The sequence below is a fragment of the Hirundo rustica genome, unplaced genomic scaffold (assembly GCF_015227805.2).
Source record: "Hirundo rustica isolate bHirRus1 unplaced genomic scaffold, bHirRus1.pri.v3 scaffold_215_arrow_ctg1, whole genome shotgun sequence".
Taxonomy (NCBI): domain Eukaryota; kingdom Metazoa; phylum Chordata; class Aves; order Passeriformes; family Hirundinidae; genus Hirundo; species Hirundo rustica.
In genome coordinates, this window is record NW_026690276.1 from 1 (window position 1) to 10,319 (window position 10,319).

The following is a 10,319-nucleotide window of genomic DNA, read 5'->3' on the forward strand; positions in this document are numbered from 1 at the left end:
AGCCATGAACACCTGCATGAGAAGGCCAGTTCCTTCCCATAGGAAGCAAAACACCGATCCCCAGTATTTTAAGGGCAGATTAGAGGCGACCAGCAGAGGCCAAGGCAAGCCAGGCTGATGGGTCATGGCAGCTTTTGTCTGGGAGAAACCCTGGCTTACAGTGAGTTTTGGAGAAGTACCAATTTTGGCCATGGGTGCCTGGGCAGGAGGGATGGTTCTTTTCCACAGAAAAGAAAACCTAGAGCCCCAGTGTTTCAGGGGTGCAGGACAAGGGACCCCCAACATGCTAGGGTCAGCTGAGTCAGTCAGGCCAAGCTATCCAGATCTGTTCCCTGTTCCCTTGGATCCACAGGGCCCCACAGTGTCACAATGGTGGTGTCATATTGGATCCTTGGTTCCATCAGGACCCACTGTGTGACACTGGCCCCGTGTTTCCATGGGGCCCCACAGTGTCACAGTGGTCCCTTTGTTCTTCTGGGCTCCTCAGGATCACAATGGCCCCTTGGCTGCATGAGGCCCAGCTGGGTCACACTGGCCCCTTGCTTCCATTGGGCCCTGGTGCAATACAATTGTTCCCCCTTGCTTCCATGAGGCCTTGCAGGGCCACAGGGGTCTCCTTGGTACCACAGTATCACAAAGGACTCTTGCTTCCAGAGGGAGTCACAATGTCAGAAGGGTCTCCTTGATTCCACAAGATCCTGCAGAGCCTCTTGGTTCAACGAGGCCTCAAAGTTTCATAATAGTCTCCAGGATTCAATGAGGCCCTGCAATGACACACAATGGACCTTTTGTTCCTTGGGGTCCCGCACTGTTCCATGAATCCTTAGTTCCATGGGGCACTGCAGTGTCACAATGATCTCCTCGGTTCAATGGTGCAACACAGTACCAAAATTTTCCCCTGGTTCTATTAAGCCCCACAGTGTCACTATGGCCCTTTGGCTCATCCACAAGGCTCTGATGTGCCACAATGGCCCTTTGGTTTCCCAGGGCCTCAAGGTGTACAAATGCCCTCCAGGGTTTCATGAGGCCCTGCTGTGTCACACTGGAGCTTGGGTTCCATGATGCCCCATGGTGTCACAATGGTATCCTTGATTCTATAGTGTCAGAATGGACCCTTCATCCCATGTACACCCACAGTGTTCACTGCAGTTCCCTTAATTCCATGAGGCCCTGCCATGCTATAGTGTCCCCTTGGTTCCAGTGGGTCCCAAAGTGTTAGAAGAGTCTCCATTGTTCTATGAGCCCCCACAATGTCACTGTGGTCCACTTGGCTCCACAGGGCCCCTCAGTTTAACAATGGATTCTTGGTTCCATGAAATCTTTCTCTTTCACACTGTACTTTTGAATAGATGAGGTTTCTCAGTGTCACAAGGGCCCCTGGGCTCCAAGAGGTTCCAGAGTGTCACAATGGTCTCCTTGGATCTGCAGTATCACAACGAACCATTGGGTCCATGTGGCCTGCTGTGTCAAAAAGAATTTTGCTTCCATGAGGTTCCAAGGTATCACAGTAGAATCTTTGATTCACTGAGGACCTGCTGTAACCAAATTTACCAAATATCAGAATAAGGGTCCTGATTGCTAATTTGCAGGTAAGAGGGTATCACTTATTCAGGCTTGGGGTCCACTGTGTGGTATCCATGGACATATGATTCTAAAAGAGTGCTACTTATATATGCTTGCTACATGTGTGTTACAATTTAGCCATTACCATAAAACCTGCACATAGTTCCAGCTTCACTCCTTGTTTTTTCTATCACTGCACTCTTGAAATACATGTCTTCTACTTGTCTTCCAACTGTCCATTCTGGGAAAGCAGGCCCTGCCTGCCTTGTTCCCATGCTAAAACTTCACAAGCATGGTAAAAGTCGAATTAACCCTCCTGGTTTCATGCTTTGTGTGGCCAGGCAGAGGCAGGCAGGACGCAGAGCTGTCAGCAAAGGAAGGGGCCAGCGAGGTGGGGCAGCCGGGGGATGACGACAGCCTGCAGGGACAGAGGCGCAGGGCATGGACACCGTAGGACAGCCTGGGCTGGAGAGGGCACAGGGATGGGCAGCAGCTGAAAGGCCCTGACACAGCCAGCTCCTGCAGCACTTGGGCCATGGCTGCTGGCCCTGGGCCTGAGCCATGAGCAGGAGACAAGTGACCCTGGCAGGCCTGGGGCCTCATTGCCTCCTTGTCCCTGCTCAGCAGCCTGGCAGGGGCCGCCCCATGGTGCTGCCCTTGGCATTGCACATCCCCACATCCCAGTGTCCCGGGAAGAGCCCTGAGCACTGAGGGAGGGACAGGATCTGCCTTGGCAGGGGCTGGGGCTCAGGCCTTGGCCCTTTGCATTCCTGAAACACATCCAGGTTTGGTCAGCATCAGAGACACCTTTGCCTTGTTTGTCCCCACCTGTCATCACTGCCTGCAGTGTTCTGCTCTAACTCGAACCTGGGGACAGTTTCAGAGTCGTGTCCCTCAGTGAGTCCCATTAAAACTTCAAGAAACTTTGGAGTTTCAAACTCTGGGTTCTTGAAAAGTTTTTTAAACACTCTCAAGGACTGACACAGCTGTAAACAACACCAAAGCCCTGAGAGGATCATTAAAATCCTTGTGCTGTTGCTGTGCTGCTGAGCTGGGCTGGTCTCCTGGCACAGAGGCAGCTACTTACAATGAAGAAGAGCTTCAAAAAGACATTTTTTTCTGAGGAGCAGCTTCTCTTCCAGCCCAGCTGGGCTGAGGGCACTGCCTGCAGGCACCTGATGGGAGATAAGCAGACAGAGGCTTAAATCAACTGGAAGGACAATGCTGACATTATTCACAGGGAAATCTTCACACCTTTTGAAAATACTGAGCTTCTTCATGGAGAAATCTTCACCACTCCTGACACAGTAAGTCTCTGGCTGCAGGGATCTCCTGCAGCTGACCCAGGACAGGACTGACATGACTGTAAGGATGGCTCTCCTGCCCTTTCTGCTGTGGGGGAGGATGTGCTCCAGAGCGGGGCTGCCCTGGGCACCGTCAGAGGGACAGGGCAGGACGGCTCCTGCTGCCAGGGACGGCTGCAGGGGCTGAAGCTGGGGCTGCAGCCAGGGGTGCCCAGGGCTGTCCTGCCGAGCAGCTCCTGCAGCCCTGAAGGCTCCTGGCCAGGCCAGGGGATCTGCCAGCTGCCAGGGGCAGCTCTCAGCCTGCCTGGGAGATCCCCATGGACTGTGGGGAGAAGTTGGAGGTGGAAGGAGCAACCTCCACCAAGGCAGATTCCTGCTGCTGTGGACATGGTGCTGCATGGCCAGGGCTGCTCTCAGCTTTCTCCTAAAGGAAAGGGAAAGGGGCTGTCAGGTTTGTGTGTGTCACTGAGACTCCTGCACTGTCACCCTGGGGATCAGCAGATCTGCCTCACAGCTCCCTCAGAAAGTGCCTCCTCACCCTCCTCTACCTACAGACAGCACCAGCAGCACCTTGGCTTGCAGCATCTCTGTTTGTCTGAGCTGCCCTTTAGGCCCTGCTGCCAGGGAGCTGCCCCTGGGCAGTGCTGTGTGCTGGGAGGGGTGTGCAGGGCAGAGCTGAGCCCCCAGGGCTGGGCTGGGCTCTGGGAGCACTGGCAAGGACAGAGGATATATATATTCTCTGTATCCAGAGAATCAGGATATCCTGATTCTATGGATACAGAGAAACAGCTCCCAGGGGGCACAACTCCAGACAGCAGAGAGCCAGACCAGACCTTGCAATCTGTCCCTATCCAGCTGAACAGAAAAAGTGAGAAGAGTTCAGAGAAATTAAGTTTGAAATTTTAGCCTTCAAAAACATCCACTTTATTTTCCAAGCATTTTTTATTTCTGTCCATTGTGAACTAGAAGGAGGTGTAATAAGCAAAAGGAGATTGTGTGGGGACCAGCAGGTCTGACTGCACGGGGGGACAGGGAACTCTGTTTTCCCTCTGGGCTCCCCAGAGTTAAGGCTGAGAGAAATGCTGAAGATGAGGCAGTAACTCAGTAGCACAAACACAAACTCAAACTCAAACTCAAACTCAAACTCACACTCAAAAAAAAAAAAAAAAAAAGTAAGCAAATTTCCCCCCACAAAAGGGTTGTTTTAAGGGGATTCCTAATGAAAGGGCATAGGATTGACTTAAAGAAATCTGTCCCAGCTTGTCAATAACTTTTTTCAACAGTCCATGATGCCCAGAGTGAAGAAATGTCCAACAGCAGCTCCATCAGCCACTTCCTCCTGCTGCCATTGGCACACACACGGCAGCTGCAGCTCCTGCACTTCTGCCTCTTCCTGGGCATCTCCCTGGCTGCCCTCCTGGCCAACAGCCTCATCATCAGCGCCGTAGCCTGCGGCCACCTCCTGCACACGCCCATGTTCTTCTTCCTGCTCAACCTGGCCCTCACCGACCTGGGCTCCATCTGCACCACTGTCCCCAAAGCCATGCACAATTCCCTCTGGGACACCAGGAACATCTCCTACTCAGGTTGTGCTGCACAGGTATTTATGCTTGTCTTCTTCCTTGCATCAGAGCTTGCACTCCTGACAATCATGTGCTACGACCGCTATGTGTCCATCTGCAAACCCCTGCACTACGAGACCCTCCTGGGCAGCACAGCTTGTGCCCACATGGCAGCAGCTGCCTGGGCCAGTGGCCTTCTCTACGCTCTGCTGCACACGGCCAATACATTTTCCCTGCCCCTGTGCCAGGGCAATGCCCTGGGCCAGTTCTTCTGTGATGTTCCCCAGATCCTCAAGCTCTCGTGCTCACACTCCAAACTCAGGGAACTTGGGATTACTGTGGTTGGTGCTTGTTTAGGTTGTGGTTGTTTTGTGTTCATTGTTTTCTCGTATGTGCAGATCATCAGGGCTGTGCTGAGGATCCCCTCTGAGCAGGGATGGCACAAAGCCTTTTCCACCTGCTTCCCTCACCTGGCTGTGGTCTCCCTGTTTCTCAGCACTGGCATTTTTGCCTACCTGAAGCCCCCCTCCATCTCCTCCCCATCCCTGGATCTGGCTCTGTCAGTTCCGTACTCAGTGGTGCCTTCAGTCCTGAACCCCCTCATCTATAGCCTGAGGAACCAGGAGCTCAAGGCTGCAGTGTGGACACTGATGACAGGGCTATTTCAGAAACATTAAATTGGTTGTCAATTACAGAAAATATCTTGTAATAAACATCATCTTCAATAGCAATTGTTGGTTTGGTTGTTGGGTTTTTTTCTTAGTTTTCATTTTCAATGATGTTCACAATGCAAGGTCATTGCTTGTGTCCTTTCTTGTTTTGCTTATCTCCACCTTTGCTGTGGCCCCTAAGTGTGTCATCGGGAAGCTGTGCTCTTGGTGGCTTTTAAACAAACAAAAAGATCTCCTAACGAAGTTTGCACTGGAGACCCCATTATATTCCCTTCTCTGGAGATGCAGCAGCAATGTCTGTGTGCAGAGCTGGGGCAGATCAGTGCTGGCACAGCAGCTGTGCCCAGGAGCAGCAGCACTTGGTGTTGCCAGTGCTGCTCCCGTGGCCCTGCCCCGCTGCCCTCCTGGCCCTGGTGTTGCTGTAGGACCTGAGTGCTCTCGGGGCCGGGCACAGTGCTGGGGGTGGCAGTGCCGGGGCTGCAGCAGGGACAGGCCATGGGCACTGCTGGGGCAGCTCTGACGCCTCAGGCCAGGGCCTGGGGGCTCCAGGCTCCTTGCCCAGGCTCTCTCCAGAACACGCCCAGGCCAATGCTCAGTGGGGAAAAGCCCCGTGAGCAGCCCCAGGGTGGCCGTGGGCAGGCTGGGGGCAAACAGCATCACACCATGGGAACATCCCTTGGGGAGCAGGATCATCCTCCACGTGCTGCAGGAATTGTCTGCAGGCTCCTGCAGTGCCTGGTGCTGTTCCCTTGCCAGAGGCGCCACAGGCCAGGGGGGCACATCTGGGCTGCTGTGTCTGGCTGTGGGGCTCCCTGCTCTGGGCAATGAGGAGGGGCTGCAGAGGCTCTGCAGGACTGACAGGATGGGCTTTGGGGCTGTGAGGAGAAGCTGAGGGACCTGGGCTGCTGGACCTTCTGAAGAAGCGGCCCAGGGCTCATCCTGCAACTGCTCCAAGGGTGGTTTCAGAGAATCACAGAATCAGCAAGGTTGGGGAATATCTTGGAGATCATCAAGTCCAACCTGTGCCCTGACACCACCTTGTGTCCCCTGAGCCTTCTCTTCTCCAGGAGAAACAACCCCAGCTCCCTCAGCTGCTCCTCTCAGGACCTGTGTTCCAGACCCTCACCAGCCTTGTTGCCCTTCTCTGGACACGCTCCAGCCCCTCCATGTCCTTCCTAAACTGGGGGTCCAGAAGTGCATTCAGTACTCAAGGTGCTGCCTCACCGGTGCTGAGCACAGGGGAAGAATCACTGCCCTGCTCCTGCTGGCCACACCATTCCTGATCCAGGCCAGGTGCTATTGGCCTTCTTGGACACCTGGGCACACTGCTGGCTCATGTCCAGCCTGCTGTCCATCAGTGCCCCAGGTCCCTTTCTGCCTGGATGCTCTCCAGCCACTCTGTCCCCAGCCTGTAGCACTGCAGGGGTTGTTGTGGCCAAAGTGCAGGACCCAGCCCTTGGTCTTGTTAAACCTCCCACTGTTGGATTTGGGCCCTGGATCCAGCCTGTCCAGGTCCCTGTGCAGAGCCCTCCTACCCTCCAGCACATCCACACTCTCACCCAGCTTGGTGTCATCTGCAAATTTGCTGATGGTGGACTCAGTCCCCTCATCCAGATCATCAATGCAGATATTGAAATCCACGCTGCTGGGTCTGATCCCTCGGCCATCCTGTGGGTGCTGTGTGATGGCTCTCAAGGTGATCTGTTCCAGAACCTTGCTGGGCACCGAGGTCAGGCTGACAGGCCTGGAGTTCCCCAGATCCTCCTTCCAGCCCTTCTTGGGGATGGGCTCACACTGGCACCTCCAGTCCTCTGGGACCTCCCTGCAGAGCCAGGACTGATGAGAAATGATGGAGAGCAGCTTGGTGAACTCATCCACCAGCTGCCTCATCCCCCTTGGATGGATCCCATCTGGTCCCAGAGACACCTGTGAGCATCTGAGTGGCTCAGCAGGTCACCAGCTGCTTCCTCCTGGATGACAGGGGGTCTGTTCTGCTCCCTGTGCCCATCTACCAGCTCAGGAGAACACTTGTCATGAGGATCACCTGTCTGATTGTTGAAAAATGAGGCAAACAAGGTGTTAAGCAGCTCAGCCTTTTCCTTATCTCTATTACTATATTCCTAACAGCATCGAATAAAGACTAAATGTTTTCCTTATCCCACATTTTGCTATAAATTTATTTGTGGAAACATTTTAATTTTTCAGAAAACTGGCCAGGTTAAATTTTAACTATCTTTCACCTCTCTAATTTTCTTTCCCCAAGACCTATCAACATCCTTAAACATTTCCTGAATTGCCTGACCTTCTATCCTAGGTGTTGCACCTTTTTTTTTTTTTTTTTTTTTTTTCTTTTCCTGAGTTCCCACAAAAGTTTCATGGGCAGCCAGGCAAGTCATTTTCCTCACTGGCTCATCTTTTGGCACACCAGGACACGATGCTCCTCTCCCCTTAAGATTCCTTTTCTGAAGTGTGTCCATCCTTCCTGGACTCTCCTGTTTTTAAGGGCTTTTTCCCTTAAAAAAATCAGTACCTGATTCAGTACTCCCCAAATCTGCATCCTAGAGAGGCCAAAGTCTGCAGTCCATAATTTCAGTGTAGATGTTTTGTTGATGCCTTTCCTTCTTTCCCAGATTTTTGGAAAGTTGATTATTTCATGGTCACAATACCCCAGGCAGCCTCAGTCCATCACATCTCCCACCAGCCCTTTCCTGTTTGTGGACAGCAGCAGACAGAGTTTTCCTTGGCAGTGGGAATGTTACCAAAAATTTGGTAAAATACGAAACTCCTTAACACCAATGTAGCATTTAGAAGCAGCGTTCTTTATTTGGCTGGGTGCATGGGGGAAGAGCTCCTCACAAAGCCGTGCATGCTGAGTACAGGAAAGGTTCTGTTTATATTCTGTATTTTGCATTCATATCCATTGATGGTCCTGGACTAAACTTACCTATGATAATCATTTCCATGGAATCATTTACTTATTTCCCTTCCCCATTTCCATGCACTCTTCTGTCCTGGGGGTCTCTCTGGTGGTCTCTGGTGGTCACAGACCCCAATGTTCCAGTCGGCCTGGCTGAGCTGGCAGGACATTGAGGCGGGTGAATTTCCAGTTCCCCTTCTTACACAATGGGCACTGTGTGGTTTCCGTGGGCCAGTGGTTTTGGAGAATGAGCATTATGTTAGCTCATCATGTGTAGACCATTTATCATCTGGTAACATGAGGTCACAGAGTGAGCTATGACATCACAGAGTGGGTGTAGGGGAGGTCATCAAGCAGCCATGACATCATTGGAAATCTCTGTGACATCACAAAGCAGACTATGGCATCACAGAGTTGGCTGTGACAGTACCAGGTGCCTGTGTGACATCACAGAGTTGTCTGTGACATCACAACAGGGCTGTGTGAGGTCACTGTGTTGATCATTCCACCCCAGACCCCCCTCACATTTTCCACCATGAAGTCCAATGCTGTTCATGTTCAGCAGGGTCCCCTGTCCCCCAGAATCCCCCCAGTGCACCTGGAGCCACAGCCTCCACCAAAGGATGTTCCACAGGATCGACCCCAGAGCCTGACAGGCGGTCAAGGGGCTGGGTTGTGTGACCAGGACATCAAGGACGTGCGTGATCCAGATCACTGTGGCCTGGCTTGGGTTCCCCAGGACAGGAAAGATGTCTCTTGCTGCAGCAGGGTTAGGGAAGGGCCCCAAGGTGAGGCTGGAGCCCTTTGGCTGTGAGCAGAGGCTGAGGGAGCTGGGCTTGTCCAGCCCAGAGCAGGGAAGGCTGAGGGGCTCCTCATGCCAGCCTGGCAGTGCCACCGAGGAGGTGATGGAGAGCACAGAGCCAGGCTCTTCACCAGGGGCCTGGTGGGAGACAAAAGACAATGGGAGGAGGGGGAAAGAGGGGAGCTTCAGCCAGGACAGGAGGAAACCTTTGTTCCCATGGGCTCAGACAGGTGCTGAGGTGCTGCCCCCTCCCTGTCCTTTGGGATTTTCCAATCCAGACCAAATCAAGCCTTGAACCACTTGGTTTGACCCCGTTTCTGACAGCTTGGGCTGCTGACTTGCTGAGGTCCTTTCCAATTCGGCTCTCTAATGATCCTGGGACAGTGCTGGGCCCTGTTTTACACTGGAGCAGAGCAGATGGGACAGGAGCCCTGCAGGGCTGTACAGGACCTGCAGCTTGCGAGGTGCATGAGCACGTCTTCATTAGCTGGGTCATTTGAGCACTTTTAAGAAATGCCAAAGTTTTCCCACCAGGAGAGACCAGGAATTTCCTGGAATTGTACAATGGCAGGAGAAGGAATCCTGATCTTCCCCTCTATTTGTGTCACTGGCTGGACTTCTGTTTTTCATGGAGCTGTGCCTTCCCTTGGTTTTATTGACTGGCAATAAATGAACATCCCTCTGTGTCTCAGGCAGCTCCTTCTGCAAGGAAAGCAGGTGGGAGTTGGTGCCAAGGAGCTGAAAGCTGCAGGTGCAGCCTGGAGTGGAGGAAGCTCAGATTTGCTCAAGGCTGCTCTGAGTCCCAGGGGCTGGATGAGGGAAATGGTGGGGTGGGGGTAGGGACAAAGTGTGATTGATGGTCAGCCATGGAGGGTCTTGATTTTCACTTCTACTAAGACTGCACTAGGAGGTGCTGGGGATCAATATCAACTGGGGATCGCTGACATCAATCTATAAACAAGAAAAGAAAATGAAATAGGACAAAAATCTCTCTGCTTTTTTAAAAGATATAGTATATTTTCTTTGAATACAATTCTGAAATGTGTACAATTAACCACAGAAGAATTGAAGACTTGAAATTAAATTATTCCCAAGGGCTCGTATAGTTTAGGGTGTTTTAAAATATTAATGAGCCTTTGGCAGTGGATTCCTGAACTAAAGAACTGAAGACTGAGCAAGCCTCTGGAGAGCTAAAACTCATCAGGAAACCTCCAAGTTGCAGAGGATGCATCCTCAGCAGAGAAGATTGAAGAGATTCCAGGGGATTCCAGCTGATAAAGAGCCGTGAGCTCACGTGCAGGCACAGGGGCTCCATAGTGGCATCTGAGGGGTGTCTGGGCTCCTGAAGATCTGTTTGGTCACACTCAGTCACAGGGGCTCCATGGTGACATCCCAGGGGTCCTTAATCTTCCTAAGGGTCATGAGGTGACAGAGAGTCACAGGGCTGCACAGTGACAACAGAGGTGTCTCTAGGCTGCCAAGGAGCCAATTTGTCCCAGG

At 52.4% G+C, this 10,319-nt stretch overlaps 1 protein-coding gene across 1 annotated transcript; it reads left to right on the plus strand.

The window, feature by feature from the left end:
* Positions 1 to 2,824: 2,824 nt before the first annotated feature.
* LOC131378793 (olfactory receptor 14C36-like) lies at positions 2,825 to 5,106 on the plus strand. Its single transcript, XM_058424357.1, has 2 exons — positions 2,825 to 2,870; positions 4,151 to 5,106. Exon 2 carries the CDS (start codon positions 4,174 to 4,176, stop codon positions 5,104 to 5,106), a length of 933 nt encoding a protein of 310 aa, XP_058280340.1. The 5' UTR covers positions 2,825 to 2,870; positions 4,151 to 4,173.
* The last annotated feature ends 5,213 nt before the right edge of the window (positions 5,107 to 10,319 follow it).

Coding starts and splice junctions, on each gene's coding strand:
- LOC131378793 (XM_058424357.1), top strand. CDS start 4,174: ATGTCCAACAGCAGCTCCATCAGCCACTTCCTCCTGCTGCCATTGGCA.